This window comes from Vulpes vulpes, chromosome 4 (assembly GCF_048418805.1).
Source record: "Vulpes vulpes isolate BD-2025 chromosome 4, VulVul3, whole genome shotgun sequence".
Taxonomy (NCBI): Eukaryota; Metazoa; Chordata; class Mammalia; order Carnivora; family Canidae; genus Vulpes; species Vulpes vulpes.
Window position 1 is genome coordinate 17,587,160 of NC_132783.1, and position 21,340 is coordinate 17,608,499.

General features: G+C 35.7%; 1 protein-coding gene across 8 annotated transcripts in view; it reads right to left on the bottom strand.

Moving 5' to 3' along the window:
• Window positions 1–21,340, bottom strand: part of AFG2A (AFG2 AAA ATPase homolog A) — a 530,081-nt gene that overhangs the window by 507,862 nt on the left and 879 nt on the right. For all 8 annotated transcript variants that reach the window (XR_012000935.1, XR_012000937.1, XR_012000934.1 and 5 more), the window contains exons 2-9: window positions 17,678–17,799; window positions 16,445–16,602; window positions 12,028–12,086; window positions 10,753–11,397; window positions 9,617–9,746; window positions 9,290–9,346; window positions 6,373–6,496; window positions 3,642–3,897 (exon numbers count right to left, since the gene is read on the bottom strand). Coding sequence is in view for 4 of the 8 variants with exons in the window: in XM_026016788.2 (XP_025872573.2) it covers window positions 3,642–3,897; window positions 6,373–6,496; window positions 9,290–9,346; window positions 9,617–9,746; window positions 10,753–11,397; window positions 12,028–12,086; window positions 16,445–16,602; window positions 17,678–17,799 (1,551 nt within the window). In the remaining 4 variants the exon portion in view is untranslated. The remainder of the gene's footprint in view (window positions 1–3,641; window positions 3,898–6,372; window positions 6,497–9,289; window positions 9,347–9,616; window positions 9,747–10,752; window positions 11,398–12,027; window positions 12,087–16,444; window positions 16,603–17,677; window positions 17,800–21,340) is intronic.

Consider the following 21,340-nt stretch of genomic DNA (forward strand, 5'->3'; position numbering starts at 1 on the left):
ATAAACATTTTTATTGCTCTACAAGGGCAGTGGGGTGGTAGTCTCATTATGTCTCCCAGCTTTCACATATATTTCTCAGATCAAACACTTATTGAGCACCTACTATGTGCCAGAAATTATTACTACTACCTCCAAATATTAATATATTATCATGACTTTTTAAAAAAAATACAGTGATTCTCTAAGGTCAATGTAATGATTGCAACTGCTTCTATTTGCCCAAGGAAACTTAACAGGTTTTAAAAAAATAAAAGGCACCAATTCAAACCTCCCCTAGGTAGTCATTTTAAAAGACTGAGAGCCATTCATATTATTTCCTAATAACCCCTCTAAATTTAGGTAGGATGCAATATTAAGTGCCCAGTTTTTTAAACTAGGAGAGTAGCTTAAATTTACCACAAAGCTGAGTTTATTCTTCCTATGCTTAATATACACATCATAATATATGGGGATGGATACCCCTGTGTGTTCAATGTGTGGGACATGCTTATGCCTATTCTATAGCACTTGGAATGTAATTCTACTATTTTTAATGCTTACTGAGTTTTAGAGTTATTTCATCTTCCCTTCTGAGTTGCACTATTAGCCAAATTAATAATTTACTCATGTCAACTCCACAGTCAGAAATTATAAAATTGTTTCAATAAGAAAATGTAGTTAACTATAACTTCACAATGGACATTAGTATGTTTTGTGGCACTCTCTCTAAAAACGCTGTGGGAGCAAGCCCTAATCACTTACATTTAAGTTATTCAAAAAACAGATACTAAAGAGAAGACAATGAAGGGCAGAAAGGCCAGGTGTATGAAGAAAGTAACAATGAGGCCAGGCCACATTTAGCAAGTTAAGTTGGCATTTATTTTCCCCTTTCTTTTTTCTAATTTTCCCATCCTTTCTTTTTGATTTTTCCCCATTTCTTTTTCGTTCTCCCTTATATCTAGGAATGTCATATTTACAAGGGCACTTAGATATCACCTGCCACAACCCTCTAAATGTACAAATGGAGAAAACTAAAGCTCAGATAAGGCCAAGAAGGTCACAAGCCTGATTTTAAAAGCAGGTCTGTCCAACTCTCAAAATCCATTTTCTACTATATCCCCTGCTTCTTTGGAAAAACACCTTTCTACTACATGGTTCTTAAACTTTATTCTGCTATATAGAGAATGAAACTACATAACAAATCATATGTTAGTATTTAAGACAGTATACACAAAACCACCTATTTTCCCTACTGGACACTTTAATTTTAATGCTAATCTTTTTAAAAACTACCTTCTCATAAACCAATTCACAGACTAGAGGAAAAAAGATCAGTTCAATACTGATAATTTGAAATTACTATTAGGTCACATTAATAGAAGTTACTATTTATTTACTGCTTGTATGTGCCAAGTATACCCCATATCTCCCTCTTTTTCTCTCTCTCACCCCTCTATCTTCAGGTTGGAGGCCCCTCTCCATCCCACTTTCTCATCCTTTCACAACTTTTTAAATTAAATGTAACATAGTAAAGGGTACAATCTTTTAAATCTTCTTGTTATTCCCCTAAAGTTCTTTGGGTTACTACAGTGCCCATGAGGGTAGATGGTCCTATTTATATCTAGTATGTAAATTACTTTATCATATTTCCCCTTGATGTCCCAGGACACAACTTAATTTACAGATTATACTTACCTTTGAAATAAAAAATTAAATAAAAAAAGCCTTACACCACTTTGACAAAATCATGTGTTTTATTATTTAATTTTGATGCACAGCATAGATTTGGAATAAAAGAATCTTAAATTTAAATCTTACCTGACACATACCAGCTGTGAGACCTCTCCTGAGTCTATCTGATACTCATATCACAAGGTTGGTGTGAGGATCAGTGGGAAAGAATGTATTCCCTTTCCCACCTTCTCACCTGCCTTATTCTGCCTATGGAACTCTTTTTTTTTTAAGCTTCTTCCTAGATGTGACTTTTCTATATAATCAGAGCATTCCTCTCCCCATAGGAAAAGTCACTACATTCTCCATAGTTTAATGAGTATATATCTCACTGTGTAAGTAGTTATTCACAAATCTCTTTCTTTCATCTCTTTTCCGGACAGCAAGAAGCCCAGAGCCTTCTAGAGTGCATGAAATATATGAGAAAGTTAAAAAAAAAAAAAAAAGTCTGATAAAGGATATTGAAGAATGAATCCTTGCCTAGATGGTGAAATCCAAAGCAATACCTAAATAGTAATCCAGACTCTTCATTATCACCTAATGGAATGAAGGAAGCAAAGTTATCCCCTGATACTTCTTGTTCACTAGGGAATTCATTTTCATGACTAAACCCACCATTTCTTGTGAAGCACAAGAAACTAGATAGAAAGGGACCAAAATGCACCAAAAGAATGTTTGTATTTGCCATGTAGCCTATATAACCTATAGTTTCCAACTGTGAATCCTCTAACGTGAAAATTATGATAATGATCAAAAAGAATAAAACTGATTTTCTCTACCAACAGTAAGATATTAAAAGACCCCTAAATATCCCTTCCAAGTTTTCTCTTTAAACCTGCTTTTTGTTCTATATTCTCTTCTCTACACATATTGAGCCAGATTAGAAAGATGAAAGGCCTAAAGGAAGGGTCTTCAAAACCTACTATGTTAGATTAATTGTGAATCAATAATTTGGAAGTTGAAGTTACCATATTTCTATACTAAAGCTCTAAAACAACTAAATTTCCAACTCAAAAATCCAATTTCTTCCATTACCTAAAAGGGCTAAACTTTCTGTAAAACATCTTCTGAAAATGTTGGATAGGTCACAAACTGGAACAAGGGCATACAACTGAAAAAAATTCCTTCTAAAGTATAAAAGGACCTAGAAACATATATCCAAGGGAATAAATTTAAGGAACCTGAGATTACTGGCAAGCCAGGGATGCTATGAGGTATATGCCCAGCCTTTAGAAGCTACCAGAAAATAAACACATCTTCTTAGGACCAACAAACAAATGAAAACAAAACAACAAGATATTTTTTTCAGTAAGTTCTTATTTGCCTGATGAAATATTTCAATAGCTTATAAAACCTGCCCTGATTTGAATACATTTTTCATGGTTAAAATTACTCTGAAAAATTACACAAATGTTAAAAGGTTTTAAGGGCTTCCAAAGTAAAGACAGCTATGCCTAGATAGATTTCTTAAAGCCAGTCAACTGATTAATAACAGCCCTTATACATTTTCAGACTTTAACATTACCATCACACACTCTGAGGTATAGAATTTTTAGATTTTGCTAAGTATTTTTTCAGCACTTCAAAATATACAAAGTGGGCTCCTTAAGGAAAATTCTGATCCCCCCGTAGGCACTTCTCCCTAATTTCCATAGCAGGATATCAATAAATAGTTACCATCAATACTGCCATTAATGAATCTAATTATACAGGTGTGTGTGTGTGTGTGTGTGTGTGTACACTTAGGAAAAGTATGAAAGGATATATACTATCACAGTGGTTACCTTTAGGTAAAAGTGATTTTTATTTCTTTTTTATAGTTTTCTGATTTATCTAGTTTTCAATAAATATATATTTCATGACTAGAAAAAAAAATTAGTGATTTCAAGAAATAAGATATAATAAGACTCACAGTAGCAAAGCATACTTACCTGCTTCATTACATAAGGCTTTCAAGTCTGCTCCAACATACCCATGAGCACTATTTGCCAACTGTAGCAGTTCAACTTCAGTGAGTAAATGGGGTACCCTTTGAAGCAATTTCTGGAGAATATCTAGCCGATCTGCAGCATTAGGAACTCCAATCTCTATCTCTTTATCAAATCGTCCTGGTCTTCGAAGTGCAGCATCTAAGGCGTGAGGGCGATTTGTGGCCCCAAGGACCAACACCTGGCCTTCACTTCCTTCCTTACAAAATAAAATAAGAATAAATTACACATTCTTCTAACGCTAATACATACAATTGCCATATCTATATCTATACAGATCTGAAATTATCTATATCTATACTAAACATACGGAAGTACTGGCTATATAGATAATATGGATCTAAGTGTCCACACTAAGTCTCATCCTTTACACTGTTATTACGCATCCCACATTTTCCTAAGTTCAGCCTCAAAACTCCCTCATCTAGAAAGTTTTTCACTATGTACTTTCCCAACTATAGTGATGTCTCTCTCCCCGTTTTGGCATCTAAACTTCACTGTTCTCATGAATAAGAACGTATAATATCCTACCATAGAGTTGTTTTAATTTGTCCTTTTCCCCCTAATTGAAACAAAGACTACGGCCAGCACATTATCCAAATAGAACAAGACTCTATTATACAGTTGTCTTAGAAATCTTATTCACATGTGGATTGTACTTTTTTTATTCTGATGTTTAAATTCCTAGTAATAAAGACAGCAATATATCCAATACCTGAGTATCAGCCACCCTTGAATGCATATAGATTTTTCACATAGGAATGAAATTTGGAACAACAAATTATAAAGAACTATAATGATCAGCCATCTGTGAAAGTTATCCATTTTATTCTGATGACCCAAGTATAATCCCACAGAGACAAGCTTAACTGACATGTGATTCAAAGTAAGGAAACTGAAACCTATTCAATTATACTGGCTGTCCCAACAGAAAATGTATGGATTACAATAAATCTATCAATTACGTATTTAGGAGACAAAAACAGGCCTGTAAGCATTTTCATACTTAAACATCCATGTCACCCGCTTCCAGTCCTGCTCATAGGCAAGAATATCAGTCCACAGTGGACCTATCCCATCAGGAGAGAAAGAGGCAGCAAGGATGTAATAATTAAGATCCTCCAAAACAGAGCCTTCCATCTGATTTCATACTTACCAGAACTCTTCTAATTATAATACAGCTCTCTAGAAATATTCAGTCAAGGTGGAAAGAGTCATCCATAAACAAAGTCATCAATAAACAAAGATATTTGGTTGGCTTAATGATTTTTTTTTTAAAGATTTTATTTATTTATTCATGATAGACACAGGGGGAGAGAGAGGCAGAGACACAGGCAGAGGGAGAAGCAGGCTCCATGCAGGGAGGCACTAAACCGCTGAGCCACTCAGGGATCCCCAATTCTACTACTTATTGTAAACAGAAATTGGCATCTCAGTTTATGTATATCTTTTGTGAGTGTTGTTACTATGGATCAATTCTCAGAGCCCTGCCACCTCCAACAACTAGCATCATTGAATTCTCCAATTTTAAAGGCTGAGAACCAAATCTGTGACATCATCACACCTAGTTATTGCACCAAGACTTAGAATCATGTGGTCATCCAGCCTCCCTCAGGTATCAATTCTTCTTTTATGTTACTCTTAAAATTGTCAACACAATTGTTGGAGCACCTGGATGGCTTAGTCAGTTGAGCATCCAACTCTTGATTTCAGCTCAGGTCATGATCTCATGGGATGTGGGACTGAGCCCTATGCTGGGGGAGTCTGCTTAAGATTCTCCTTCTCCTTCCCTCTCCCCACTTGCACACATACGCTCATGAGCTCGCTCTCCCTCACTCTCTCTAAAATAAATAAATCTTAAAAAAACAAAACAAAACTGTAACATGCTAGCAAATAATGGAGACTTAAAACCCAATTTTCACATTACGTTCACATGTTTAGTTTCTACCAGTAGGAAAGTTCTAACTGTCCAGTTTTTTAATGTATAAAGGAGGGCTTGGGGCTACATGTTTTCTAAAATTTCTTTTGATTCTAACATACTATGACTCTAAAAATTGTGTTATTTACAATCCTGCATAAGAACTGTATTCTGGTAAATGGCTGTCACAGGAGTCTGACAAAATTTTTCTTCATTCCTGCCATTGCTCCTATGGATCTTCCTTTCATAATAAGCACATAGGTTTTATTAATATGTGAGTAAATGCCCTATCAGAGAATGTGGTAACACGGGTAGATTCTTTTTAGATATTGTACATATTTTCCATTATTTTCACTTTCTTTTCTTTCACTTGTTAAACCTAAAGCCCCAAAAGAATCAATTTTTACAGTATAGAAGACTTACTCATGAAATTTCTTAGTAAAATTGATCTAAATCTTCCTTACTGATTTTTGCTTCAGATTTTTAAGTTAATACCATTTACTACAAAAGAAATCCATCACTGTTTATTTTTCATATGGTAGGAACACATGGCATTATATCATCCTAGAAGTTACTAAGATATCTGCTGAATAAAATTAATTTATGGATTCTTTCCTTTAGTTTTTAAGGCTAATATTTTTCCCTGTCCTATAATATCCCAAAACTCAGATATATTTGATAGTTTTTGCTACTATATATGTATTATTAGGAATCATTGCTTTCACAACACAGAATAGATATTGGTACTATACTTACTGAACCAATGCCATCCATCAATGTTAAGAGTGATGCTACCACTCTTTTTTCCACTTCATTCTGAGCCCCTTCTCTTTTAGGACAAAGTGCATCCAGCTCATCAATAAAAATAATTGATGGGTGTCTAAAAACAAACAAGTAAAATGAATTATTTAATATACATCTTATTTTTAGATTTGATGTATTGTGTTTCAAGTGAAACTGAACACTTCCAATTTTTTAATTGAAACACACATGCAAAAGAATGAAACTTACACCATATACAAAAATAAAGTCAAAATGGATTAAAACCTAAATAGGAGACCTGAAACTACAAAGAGAGCACAGGGAGTAATTTCTCTGACATCAGCCATAGAACCATTTTTCTAGATATGTCTCCCGAGGCAAGGGAAATAAAAGCAAAAATAAACTATTGGGACTACATCAAATAAAAAGCTTCTGCACAGCAAAGGAAACAATCAACAAAACTAAAAGGCAACCCTACTAAATGGAAGAAGGTATTTGCAAATGACATATATCCAAATATATAAACTGATACTCCTCAATACCCAAAAAACAAATAATCCAACTGAAAATGAACAGAAGACACAGACATTTCTTCAAAGATACACAGGTGACCAATAGACACGTGAAAAGATCCTCAACATCATTTATCAGGAAAATGTGAATCAAAACTACAATGAGATTATCACCTCACACCTGTCAGAAGAGCTAAAATCAAAAACCATGATATAGGTATGAGCGAGGATGTGAAGAAAAAGGAACCCACATGCACTGCTGGTGGGAATGCAAACTGGTGCAGCCACTGTGGAGGTTTCTCAAAAAGTTAAAAATAGAACTACTCTACAACCCAGAAATTACACTACTGGGTATTTACCCCAAAAATACAAAAACACTAATTCAAAGGGATACATGCACCTCTTATTTATAGCAACATCATTTACAATAGCCAAATAATGGATGCAGCCCAAATGTCCACTGATGAATGAATGGATAAAGAAAATGTAGTATATATACACAATGAAATATTATTCAGCCATAAAAAGAAAGAAATCTTGCCATTTGCAATGAGATGGATGAAGTATAGTGCTACAAAGTATAGTGCTAAATGAAATAAGTAACAGAAAGACAAAAACCATATAATTTCACTTATCAGTTTAATTTAAGAAATAAAACAAACGAGCAAAGGAAAAAAAAGAAACCAAAAAACAGACTTAACTACAGAGAACAAACTGATGGTTACAAGAGGGATGACTGAAATAGGTATGGGGATTACCATCGTGAGAACAGGGTGATGTAGGGAATCGCTGAATTACTATGTTGTATACCTGAAACTAATACAACACTGTAAACTACACTGGAATTAAAATAAAAACTTAATTAAAAAAAAGAAATGCAATGTATCAAATTTAGGACTCAGTTAATAATATTAAAGACACAGGCAACAAGATGTTAAACTGAAAAACCTTACATTAATTCTAGTCCAAATTATTAATTCATCACTTTCCAGCAAATCTAAATTCAATAAAAAGTAGAGTATTAAGAATAGTCTACTGCTCATGAAATCAGTCTATGCCAAAATAGAACTTGCCTGCTAATACCCAGTAAATTGTTATGATTCCATCAATTCAGGAAGCCAGAGTTGTCCCCTGGAGCAGGTGTAAAGTCCAAGGGATAGAAATTCCAAATGTGCTCTCTCTTTTTTTTTTTTTTGTCTATTAGAAAAAGAACTTTCGAGGTGATCGGTTCTCCCATATAAAGATGTGAATTCTCTCACAATAGAAAGCTTCAGGACAGCCCAGGGGGCTTAGCGGTTTACCGCCACCTTCAGTCCAGGGCATGATCCTGGAGACCCAGGATGGAGTCCCATATAGGGCTCCCTGCATGGAGCCTACTTCTCCCTCTGCCTGTGTCTCTGCCTCTCTGTCTCTCTCTGTGTCTCTATGAATAAATAAATAAAGTCTTTTAAAAAAAGAAAGCTTCAACTGCCAGGAACGTAATAATAATGAAAACACACTACACTATACAGTATACCATTGGTTCTCAAATTTTCAGTACTGGGACTACCAACTTTATAAAGGACTACCTTATTTCATCTGCTATCTCTGAAAAAAAAACTTCAAAAATGAAAGTTCTTTTGATAAGAGCAGAATTATGATCAGTTAAATACCAAAACAATGTTAGGGACATAGCCTTATTATGAATAATACATTAGACCAAGTTATAGACCACATTCTTATACTCATTGCAATGTAATATGGTAGCCTAAACTGAGGAATAATCAATAAGAATTGTTTTTAAAGAGCAAAAGAGGGCAGCCCCAGTGGCCCAACGGTTTAGTGCCGCCTTCGGCCCGGGGTGTGATCCTGGAGACCCGGGATCAAGTCCCACGTCGGGCTCCCTGCATGGAGCCTGCTTCTCCCTCTGCCTGTGTCTCTGCCTCTCTCTCTTGCTGTGTCTCTGCTCTCTCTCTCTCTCTCTGTCGTGAATAAATAAATAAAATCTTAAAAAAAAAAAAAAAAAAGACCAAAAGATTTGTCCCTTTGAAACAAACTATAATTTTAAAAAAAGGGTTTTAAGCATAAAGGGCTAATATAATACAATCTACTAAGACAAACTAGATAAACTAGATATGCCCACGTACCCTAAATCATAAATTTATATGCTCAAGTAAAATCATGACTTACCATACAACATTGTCTTAATTTTCCTACTTTATGTAATTCAATAACTCACTGATCAAACTTCCAAAACAATACTAAATAAAAATAGATTAAATACAACTTCATTAGATTTACAATCATTTCTAGTGCTATCAGTATTATTCTTCTAGTGTTCTTTCATGTTTCATATAAGGTGTTAGTAACTCTACTTTAACATAATCTTGATTACTAATTACAAATCTAAATGTAAGTACCGTAGAGTGGCTTCAGCAAATATTTGACGTAACCTTGCTTCTGTCTCCCCGTAGAATCTGTAACAAATAAAATAACATTTGAGGATCAACTCTTAGTGTTTTTAAAGTTTGTCTATAAAAGCTCATTTAATTTTTCTAATACTTCCAGAATACTTAAAATTACTTTCAAAAACTATTTTCTAAACTTAATTTTTATACACAATTAAAAGCAAATTTAAAGTATTTCAACATATGAACTAGCCAGACAGAATGCTATGCAGTCATTTTTTTAAAATCACTTTTAAGAAGCATTTAATAACACTTTATTGTATTAAATTATGGACCTACTTGCTTATAATTTCAGGACCATTAATTACAGAAACATAGGCTCCGACTTCATTAGCAACAGCCCTGGCAATCATTGTCTTTCCAGTGCCTGGAGGGCCATAGAGTAGCACTCCTCTAGGTGGGGGAATTCCTAGAAGAAAAAGAAGAGAACAATGGATTCAGCATTACTAGGTTTCTTGTATTGTCATGTGGCTGCAAATAGGAGTTGTAAAATATAAATTTACCTCGTATTACAAAACTAAAGAGTCAGACCTTCTGCCCCTGCCCCCTCCCCCAAAAATGTACTAACTGGCCCAAATGCTACTCTCTGGCAATGACCTTCTCTCTGTAGACCCAACCAGGTCATGCACACTGGTAAAAAACTGGCTGGACACCCAAACAATTGCCATGTTCCATCCCAGATAGCACAGCTCAATATCAGAACACAAAGCTCGGACAAGAACACAGGCATCCAAAGGAAGCCATCAATCCTAATTTTTATCTCAACTAGTCATCTTAGGTTATATAAGCATTACTAACAAAATGTCAATCAAAGGATTCATATTTTATATATATATTCATATATCAAGTCTCATGGTCTCAAGTCTCATTTTTCATGAATCTTTACATATATATATGTAAAGATTCATGAAAAATGAAAAGGCAGAGAGAAAGAGATGGTAGGCACCAAATACATGCAGAGGATCTGGGCAATTACCACACAGGAGGAAGCCCTGAGTTTCCTAGGAACCAACCACTCCCTTAACCACTTGCTTCAATGCAAAGAGATGTGCACACAGTTACATTTCCTAACAAAGAAGCCTCATCCAACATATTTAAATGTTCGGTTTCCTTCTTTGGTCATTACAGCTGATCTAGAATGACAAGATACTAATTCTAGATCCAATACAAACAATTGTGGAAGTATGCAATTAGAAGAGACAAGGCTGAAACTAATTGACATTACAACCTAAAGAGATCAAGCATGGAAAAAAGGCTCACTTAACTGGTATCTCCCAAAGCAACTCACACCTCCTACCATACCTACCACTCAGGAAAGAAAAACAAGAAAAGAAGATGAACAATTATTACATAAGTGGAATGAACCGACTGTTTGAATTTAATACTTCTGTTGCAATACACTGAAGGAATCATACCATAACTCTTGAAAAGTTCAGGCTGTTTGAGAGGCAATTCAATAATCTCTCTAATTGCTTTCAGCTGACTACTTAAGCCTCCTATCATGTCATAAGTTACTTTGAATTGGTTGTCTTCCTCTTCTGAATTTGTATGAACCTTTGTAAAATTAACTCTTGTTGTTGAAGAAATAAAATAAAAAATATCAGTGTTGCACTTTGCTCCTACACAGGCTGACTTCAGCAATCTCTCTTCATTGATAAGTTGCTCATTTCCTCCTCTGGCCGACTCAAAACTACATTTAAGTTCTGTGACTTCCACTAGTCCAGGTCTGCTGCTATCCCCATGATTCTGTGTAACATCCAACAAAACGTCACTGTCTTTATTTATCATTCTGTCATCTACCGGTTTGCAAGGAGTACTGCTCGATGGTGGGTCCTGAGGCTCTCCCAGATCTAATTGGCTTAGCTGTAGAGATACATCCAGGGTACTGGTTTCCATGCTGGACTGTTCAGAGGCCATTCCCTGAGCATTGGTGTCAGAGTCATTCTGAGGCTTTCTTAATATCATGCCATCTGTCCCTTTCACTTGCAGCACTTGCAATTTACATGGTCGTCCATAGAATGTACAATACAGAAAGTTGCCCGGTAAAACAATCTTGCCGTCTAGAAAATAATTTTTAAAATATAAATGTTAGCATAACTCTTCACCCATTTCATGTTTAAATAACAATTTATTCCATCTATTAACAAAACCTATCTGACAGAAAGACTAAATCAAAGATAAGAGTATTAATAAAATGATTGCCATGAAAAAGAGACAATTCCCATTTGATAGAGCACCATCTGGAGACAGAAGGGCAAGATAACTCTTTAAACTCCTCCATGTTCAATACATCTAGAATTCTATCAACTATATAAAAAAATAATAATAATGTGGCATTCCACATCCAATAACAAACTAACCTAAAATGGCATACCTAACTAACACTCCAAGATAACATTTCTCACTGGAAAGAGGAAGAGCTTAAGGGTTAAGAGTTTCAGTTCTACCACTGACTTTGTCCAAAGATAAGTCATATATTCTCTCCAGTGCTCTCCAATTCTCTCCAACTGCCAATCAATTAATTGGGGAGAAAAAATTCCTATCCCAAAAGGACATTAATTCATTAAGAATAACACTCTTCACATTATGTTGAAGAAAATTACAATCTATACAAGTCCTCAAAGACACATTACTTTATTAACTACCTTGCTTCTTATAATTTAAAAAACTATTTAAAATGTATGCCTCACCTAGCTTTCTTAGAAGACAACCAGTCAGTTGTTCTTCATTAATATCCACATTTTTGTCACTGTAAAGGGTGGGGGAAAGAGAAAACAGCATTAAGTACACCAGAAACTAAATGTAATATAAAATTTCATGTACATTATTACAAGGCAGACTTAGTCAAAAGAATTAGTTTACAAACTGGAAATGGTTTATACAATTTGGGAATGATTTATGTTTTTCAGGTATTTCTTATAGGCATGAAAATATCATTTGCAATTTAGTGTCCTAATGACCTAAACCAATGTTCTTCAAAATATAGAATACTATCCATTACTAGATTATGAAATCATTTCAGTCGATCCCATGCAGAAATTTTTTTTTGATAGAATACAAAAATGTCAAAGTACATCACATATAGACTAAATACTGCTTAGAACAGCATTACTTTCTTACACATACATACACACATCTATATACTCACATATACAGGTACACACATGTATGTGAATATGTGCACTGTATTTGTGCACATATGCATATGCTGAATCACAATGAAATGTATTTTTTATTGTGTGTCATAGCCAAAAACATTTGAAAAACACTGGCCTAAATTAATCACTTCCTTTCTGAAATTGCCTAGCTTGAAGAAAGGCTTTTACGATTATTATTATTTTTTAAGACTTTATTTATTTATTCATGGGAGACACAGAGAGAGAGAGGCAGAGACACAGGGAGAGGGAGAAGCAGGCTCCATGCAGGGAGCCTGACGTGGAACTCAATCCCAGGTCTCCAGGATTAGGCCCTGGGCTGAAGGCGGTGCTAAACTGCTGAGCCACCCGGGCTGCCAGAAAGGCTTTTAATAGCTTACTTCATTCCCTTTCTAAAATTTATAAGTTATCTTTCAGGAAAATTAAGTCCTTTATTGGACATTACCTAAAAAGGTAGAAATAAGAAGACAGGAGATTAATAGTATAATGAAATTTAATTCTGGAGAGGAGTATGCCTTTCCCTTCTCCAGAAAGGGAAAAATGAGAACCCCTTCTTCTACTAATGACTAACTTCCAGGAGGTTGCTTGAGTGCAGGAAGTAGGTACATATACTTATAAAGGAACATGTTCTTGGAGAGTTCTCAGAATACGTGCATTTTTCCTACCTCCCCCCATATAAGAAGCCCATATGGGCAGAAAAGGCCTACAGTTGTGAGCTCTGTCAGACAGCAGTGGAGAAGCAATAGTTTATCTCAAGAAGATAGTTTAGTAGACTCATCTGGTCCAAATATAAGCTTTCTTCTCCAAATACTTTATCAGCAACAAACAAAATCAATATAGTAAACTTCATTATTCCCAGATTCACCTACTTGCTAAAATGTATTTGTAACCCTAAAAATCAATATGACCAGAGCTTTCCTAGTCACTAACAGACATACATAAAACAGGCAAAAAAAAATTTGAGTCGCTAAGCACTTTCCTAGCAGAGGCTGAAAAAGTACTCTTATTTCAATTCTTTCAGAAGTAACAAGAAGAGTAGAGACAGGAGGAGGCAGTGCAGTATACAGCAAAAAGTCCCAGCTCTTTACAACAGCTGGAGATTTGAATTCTAACTCTGGCATCTGTATAGTGAGGTGGCCTCAGGCAAGTCACTTAACACTCCTGAACTACTGCTGCTCTTTCATAAACTAAAGAAGACAAAATCTATCAGAATGAGTTGTTTTAAGATTATAATGTATATAAGATATATATATTTTTGTATATTAAATATGCACTAAATATATTAATGTTATTAGTACATACTATTATATATAATACACATTAAGTATATGTAAATATAAACATAACATTAAATACAAGCATATATTTAATGTATATATAAACATAGATACCTCTAGGAGCAATGGTTCAGTATTTGCTAATGTAATGTTCACAGCAACTTTATAGAACATACTGACCACTAATAATGAGAACTGAGTACATATTAACATAAAGGAGAAAAAAAATAGAAGGAAATTTGAAATCAAATATATATATATATATATATATATAGACTACATATGAAATTGTAGCTCCTTAAAATTCTCAAAATCACTTGTTTATAGAATTCTGAAACCAGTTATACCTATTTATTAAACTCTGAAGAGAGGATACTTACAAATGTGTATAAGCATAAAAATATTAAGAGTTTTGCTTTTAAAAAAAGAGTGGATAAATAAATCTAAAAAAAAAGAAAAGTGGGTACAGACAAAATCACTTCCACTAGAAAGAGCTCTAATCTTACTAATAAAACTTCAGAAGCAACTGAAGGATTTAATCAACAGAATAAAATTACTGATTTTTCTTACTGGAAAGTAAGTTTCTTACATAAGCCCTTCTGCTACATTTAAAACACAAGATTTTTTTAAAATAAAATTTTAAAGACCAACTTCCACTAGTTCCTCTGTTGTAGACAATTGTTATCACCTAAGACTGCTGCGCCCTCAAGAGGTCACACTAGTTAGATCATCAAGAATCCAGTCAACTGATCACTGCAACCTGCAGCACTGTCTCAAAACAATCTAAAGATTAATACCGTTTAATCTGAGTAGAAAAACCTAACCCACAAAATAATGGGTAAGTTACTTCTCATGGAGCCCATCTCCTCATCCTTAAGAAAAGAACAAATAGGGGCACTTTGCAGGAGGAGTAAGTGAGAGAAGAGGGAAAAAGTGTGTGTGCATGTATGTGTGCTAGTACACAGCGCATGTTGAGTTCTCTTCTCCCCTCTTCCTTTTATTTTATTGTTAAAATGTGATTAATTCCTCTGAAAAGTTTCCCGGTTTGTAAAAAAAATAAATAAATAAAATAAAATCTGCTGAAGCTCAAGCTTGGAATCTAAAAAAGTAGCAAAAGAGAAGAAAACATTTTAAAATCAAGCTAATAAGGGGCACCTTGGTGGCTGAGTCAGTTGAACATCTGCCTTCAGCTCAGGTCATGATCCCAGGGTGCAGAACGCCACGTCCCGCTCCCTGCTCATATGTGGAGTCGGCTTCTCCCTCTGCCTCTGCCCCTCCCCCTGCTTGTGTGTGCTCTCTTCCTATCTCTCAAATCAAGAAATAAAATCTTTTAAAAGATAGATAAAATCAAGCTAATGACTGGAAAATGTTTTGTAATTCTTGCATATAAATACCTTCCCAAAATTCCCAAGTATTAAAGTATCAAAAATGCTTTCTTTAAACAAATCTTGATAAGACTTGCATATGTGAACTCAGTTACAATCCCATTAGATACAGAGTATCCAAGAGGATGAGTGATATATGTTAACTGTATTGATGAGGTAATTCAGTTAGTCCTTGGAAAGGGACTATTTCAAAACCTGATAGAAATAACTTTTAACTAGATTGAATAATCAGCAAGTTAAAATATATAATCGAGTACTTTGCTTGAAGCCATTTTTTTAAAGATTTATTTGGAGAGAGAGAGAGGGATAAAGAGAGCAGGAGTACACACATGAGTCAGGGGAGGGACAGAGGGAGAGAATCTTCAAGCAGACTCCTCAGAGCGCAGAGCCTGTGGCAGGGGTGGTAGGCTTAATATCATGAACCATGAGATCACAACCTTGGCTGAAACCAAGAGTTGGACACTTAACAGACTGAGCCACCCAGGTGCCCCTGGAAGAGTCTTGATTAAAACTTGTTTCTGGGCAGCCCCGGTGGCTCAGCGGGTTAGTGCCGCCTTCGGCCCAGGGCCTGATCCTGGAGACCTGGGATCGAGTCCTACGTCGGGCTCCCTACATGGAGCCTACTTCTCCCTCTGCCTGTGTCTCTGCCTCTCTCTCTCTCTCTCTCTCTCTCTCTGTATCTCTCATAAATAAATAAATAAAATCTTAAAAAAAAAAACAAAAACTTGTTTCTTGTCTATTCACAGTAACCTACTCCCTCCTTTACAACAGCCCTGATTACACTGCAAAACAAGATGAAAACTACTGCTAAATATATATCAATACTAATTCCTCTCACCTAAAATATCAGGTCATACTCTAATCATAGGGCATTAGAGAGTCTCTAGTCGATACCTTAGGTGGCACTCATCTAGCTTGTGCTATCTAAAACAGTAGACCACTAGCCATTCACCATGCGTGGCTATCAAGTGCTTAAATGTAGCTAGTCCAAATTGAGATGTGCTACAAATATAACATTCAAACTGGATTTTCAAGATTTAGTTTGAAAAGTATCTTATTAATAATTTTTATAAGGTTAAAATTTTATGATAACTGGTTAAATATTAAATGTTAGATGATATTTAAATAATGACTAAATCATTAAATGAAATATTTCACCAGTTTCATTTTCTTTCTTAAATGTGACTACCAGAAAATGCGAAATTACATATGTGGTTCACATTTGTGACTCTTGTTTTATTTCCACTAGGCAGCACTGATCCAGACTGTCACCAAAGAAAAGAGCCAAACCTGAGTGCCAGGTCCATTTCCTCAGCCTGTAGCACAGCACCCAACAGAGGCTGGACTTGGATAGCATCACCAACCTTCACACCCACATTCTTCTGTGCCATTTCACTCAGGCCAACCTTGCCGCCAGGAAATCCTGCCACAGGCCAGGCCGTATAGACCTGCCCAGAACACAGGAAATAAAAATATGAGAACATAAATATTCATAGAATATCATTAATTTATAAAGTTAGAAAACTAAGCATAGCTATGCATATGGAGCTGTAAAACATAGTCCTTACCCCCAAGGAGTTATAATCAGACACAAATTACAAAAAACTTTTAAAATAAATATTACATCTTCTTGTGAAGATTAGGAATGATACCAGAGTGAAAATGGTAGAAGATTTGAAAGGCAATTTAGGAAAAGTCACAAAGGCATTAACATGTAACAGGAAGAAAATACTAAAGACAAGCTAACTGCAAGGTAATCTACCCTGGAGCATAAACTACATCCAGGAAATAGTGAAGAACCTGACACCAGAAGTTCATGAGAACCTGGATCTCATCAGACTGAAATGTTAAGGGAGAGAAGCAAAGATTTCCAGCTCCAGATAGTGAGCTGAGCTCATACATGTATAATCTTCCACAAGACACAGGATTTTTTTTTTCCTTTGTAAGAATAATGAAAAGAATGAGAGGTGTGCCATCAGTACATAATAGATTTCAAATTATTTTCAGAGGACACTGCTGGATGAGAGAACATTGACTGATGAAGCAGCAGAAGAAATGGCAGAAGCAGAGGCCAGCCGCAGGGAAGAAGGCCAAGCTGGCAAAAATGATCAAGGAAAGGTTCTGGGCTTTGAGCCTCAAGCATGATGAATAGCAGCAAGAACAGCTGAAAACGGGGAGGGTAATCAAATATTTGTATACAAAAGAGATGACTTTCATACTCCCAAACTGCATTTCTGTGGGAAAAAAATACATATAACTAACAGACTGGGTGGGGGGGGGGGGATAGGGCTGATAGTGTGTGTGTCATTACCTTCAGAGGAAGAGCCTCTCTCTACAGCATGACATTTAGGGGCTACTATACCCAGGAAAGTTACAGACATCAAAGAAAGTAAAAGGTCAACAGATGTGAGGATCTTTTAAGATACAGTTTTTCGTTTACTACTGCTTTGTTGAAAATTAAAAGAAAAACCATCTCAAATTTTTCTAAGGATTTCTAAGGAAATGAAAAGGACTCTTTCTTACCTCTTGCTTTCCATCCAAACTGGTTAGCAACACTGGTCGACCTATACATATATTTGCAGATTTCATAGTGTTGAGTCCAAGTTGAACAAGGAAATTCTGGAATGTTTTAGGAACTTTGTCATCTTCGAAAAAGGGAAAGAAAATTATTTTCACACTATTTTCTAAGTGAAGTCAAAGCCTGCTTTCTTTTGGAGTAGGTAAAAATCCTCTATCCACATAACCACATAAATGCACTTACCATACCCTGGAGGAACCAGTTCCAACCCTCTTTTTTTTTTTCTCCTTAAACACAAAGACTTAAAACCAAACCTTTTTGAGGATCCACTGACTGACGACAGGAGTGCTAACTAAAAAAGATGTCTAATTGGGAAGGTATTAGTTTTCACCTTTTAAGAAAAATCATCTCTAATTTTTAAAAAACTGAACATACTTGCAATAGGGCTTTTCGTATTTGCATAGTAACTTTTGTACTATAGATTCTAAGTTGAGTTGACTACAGTATTCAAAGGCTTGAGCTGGATAACTGGCATTTAGCTCTGGAGGGTTAAGTTAAATTTCCACTTCTGAGCCACATGATACCAATCAGATATTTTTCTTTTCTAATCCCCAAAATACACAGGTAAGATAATAGCACAAGTCTTATTCCTTAAGCAAGTATATACTGACCAAAATGATCATTAGTGTTTTCAACTTTTGGCAAAGGAACAGACCAGAATTCAGCCCAGCTGGCAACACCTCTGAAAATGTCTGATTTAATTATTTTTGCCACTACAAAATACCTACCTAACATATTTTCCTTCTGTCATCAGCTGAACAAATCTAGAAAAACAAAGCATCTCACGGAGCTAAGATCAACAGTACTGAGCATTTATAAAATAAGCGTATTTCATAATACGAGGCTGAAAAGAAATTCAGCTTTCCTATGAGCATTCAGTCTCTTACAGAGTTTACTAATCAATAACAGCAAAGTATCCTTTTGACGATTTCATAATGTTCAGTTTCTACCCCTTCTTTCTTCCTAAACCTCAATGAATTACTCTTCCCTCTTGATAAGTAACTCACAGGGGTATTCAGTCCTTAGCAAGATTCTAGGTTTTCTTATTCTCTTCCTTCCGTCCTGTCCTGCACATTCACCATGCATCAGGATCTGACAAATCACCAGTTCTACAAATACCTCCACTTCCTCCCTATGAAGATCATGTTCATATTCTCATCCACTGGTCTTAACTCCTAATACATCTCCATGCATTCTCTTACAGTGTTCAAATCTACTCAAGCTGTCCTCCACACAATTCCTTTCACAAGTCCTCATTCCTCCAATACGGTACTTTAAAAATACATCTCAACATCCACTTTCCTCATTAATTAACTATACATTTATTGAGCACTTCATGTGCCAGATTAGTAAAGGTAATTTCAAACAACCACCGCTCTTCATTTGTTAATTCAGCAAACATTTATTATGTGCCTACTACATGGCAGATAATATGCTAGGCACAAGGGATACAAAGTGAACAAAAGCGGATGGTTCCTAGCCTCAAAGAGCTTATAATCTAACAGGATGAGAGAGTTATTAATCGCTGAATAACTGTGTAATGGGAAACTAACAGAATGCAAGAATAACTAAAAGTGCTGGGAGAGCCTCTTATGTGGAATCTAGTTTGGAAGAAACAGAGAATGCTTCTCCAAGAAAGTAATGTTTAAACTCAGATCCAAAGGAAGAGTAGGAATTAATTAATCAAAGAGGGGGGGAAAAAAAAAGATAATTCTTGGCAAAGAGAACAGCTTGGACAGAGAAGTACTGCACAGACAGGAGCACTGTGCATCTGAGGAAAGAGTACAGGCAAAATCATAGAAGACAAGAAGGGGCCACCTAAGGAAAATCAAGATACCCTAGGGCAGTAGGCAATATCAAGCAGCAGCTTGTTCTTATTCTCTCTAAAATAAGTACATAATTTTTTAAAAATGTTTTAAAAAAGAAAGAAAAATCAAAGAGAAGATGTATGTATAGCACAATGCTATACAAAGTTGGTCAGCGAACTATTTTACTGGTTCATGGTGGGGTAAGTACAGCAAATAAGGGCTTAGAAGCTTTTATGACAACTGGACAGAGTAATCATACATCTGTGGAATCTAATACAATTTCTATTTTTAAACTTACTTTTCTAGTAATTACTTTTTATTGTAATTTACAACAGCGCTGAGCTGTAATATATATTTTAAAACTTCCCCTGTAGAGTTTGAGTAGTATTGGTCTAGAAGGCACAAATATAAATCTGAAAAAGATGAAAGACTATGGATACTGGATGAACTTGCCAAAAAGATTTATACAGAGAAAGAGGGTTTTAGGACTAAGAATTGAGGAACTTAAAACATTTGGCAGCCAAGTAGAAAATGAGCCTGCAAAGGAAACTGAAAAGCTACCTACCAACAAAAGGATGGAGAAAAACTAGGACAGTTTAATGGCACACAGCCAAAAATTAAAATGTTTTAAGAAAAAGGAAATGGTAATGCCAAAAAGTGCTAAGAGGTTAAGTTAGGGAAGTAAAGAAAAACTGTTGTACTTATCAACATGGAGATGATCAGTTACCATGACAGAGACAGTTTCTATAGAATGATAGGCTAGATCTCAAAACAGAAATAGGCTAAGGAGTAGGTGATAGATGAGGAGACAGAGACTACTCCGCTTAAGAAACTTGACAATGGGGCAGCCTGGGTGGCTCAGGGTTTTAGCGCCGCCTTCAGCCCAGGGCCTGATCTTGGGGACCCAGGATCGAGTCCCACGTTGGGCTCCCTGCATGGAGCCTGCTTCTCCCTCTGTCTCTCTGTCTCTCATTAATAAATAAAACCTTAAAAAAAAAAAAAAAAAGAAAGAAACTTGACAATGAGGTACACCTGGCTGGCTCAGTCAGTACAGCATGTGACTCTTGATCTCGGGGTTTTGAGTTCAAGTCCAACATTGGGAGATTACTGGAAATCTTAAAAAAAAAAAAAAATTGGCAACGAAACGATGGAAAGAGAGAGGGTGGTGGCAAAAAAAAAAAAAATGTGGAATCTCTGTTCTGATTTAAGATGCAAGAGAAACCAACAGATTTAAATTTCAACGGGAAGGATCCAGTTGAAAAAGGTTAAATATGCAGGACAGAACAAATTATCCTCTGATCCCTAAAGGAAAACCGAAAACGCGGTTTTAACTCTAAAATTGTCATTGGGGTGTGCGTTAGACATAAACTTCTTGCCACAAGTTTAGCCGGTGTTCCGTTTTGTCAAAGTTACAACCCACAGCTTCAACACGCGGAAGACACAATTTACAACCCAATTTACCAACTAACTTTTCAGAAAAAAAAAAAAAAAAAATCCGTTCTCCTAACTCAAGGAAGCTCTGATCTAAGATAAGGGGCTTTAAAGTCAAATACCGCCTGCCACTCGGTACCTGTGGAACCCGGAGCCAATCACATTAACTATTCTTCCTCGGTAAAAGAGGCATAATAATACGGTACCCACCTTCTAGAGTTTCTGTGAAAATTAAATGAGATGTGTATGTGTGGCATACCCAACCTACTGATAACAATGCTATGTAATTGGTAGCTTTTATTAAACACTGGAACCTGTGTAGTGGAAGAAAGAAACCTTAAAGCCTTTCATTCACAGTGGGATCTCTTG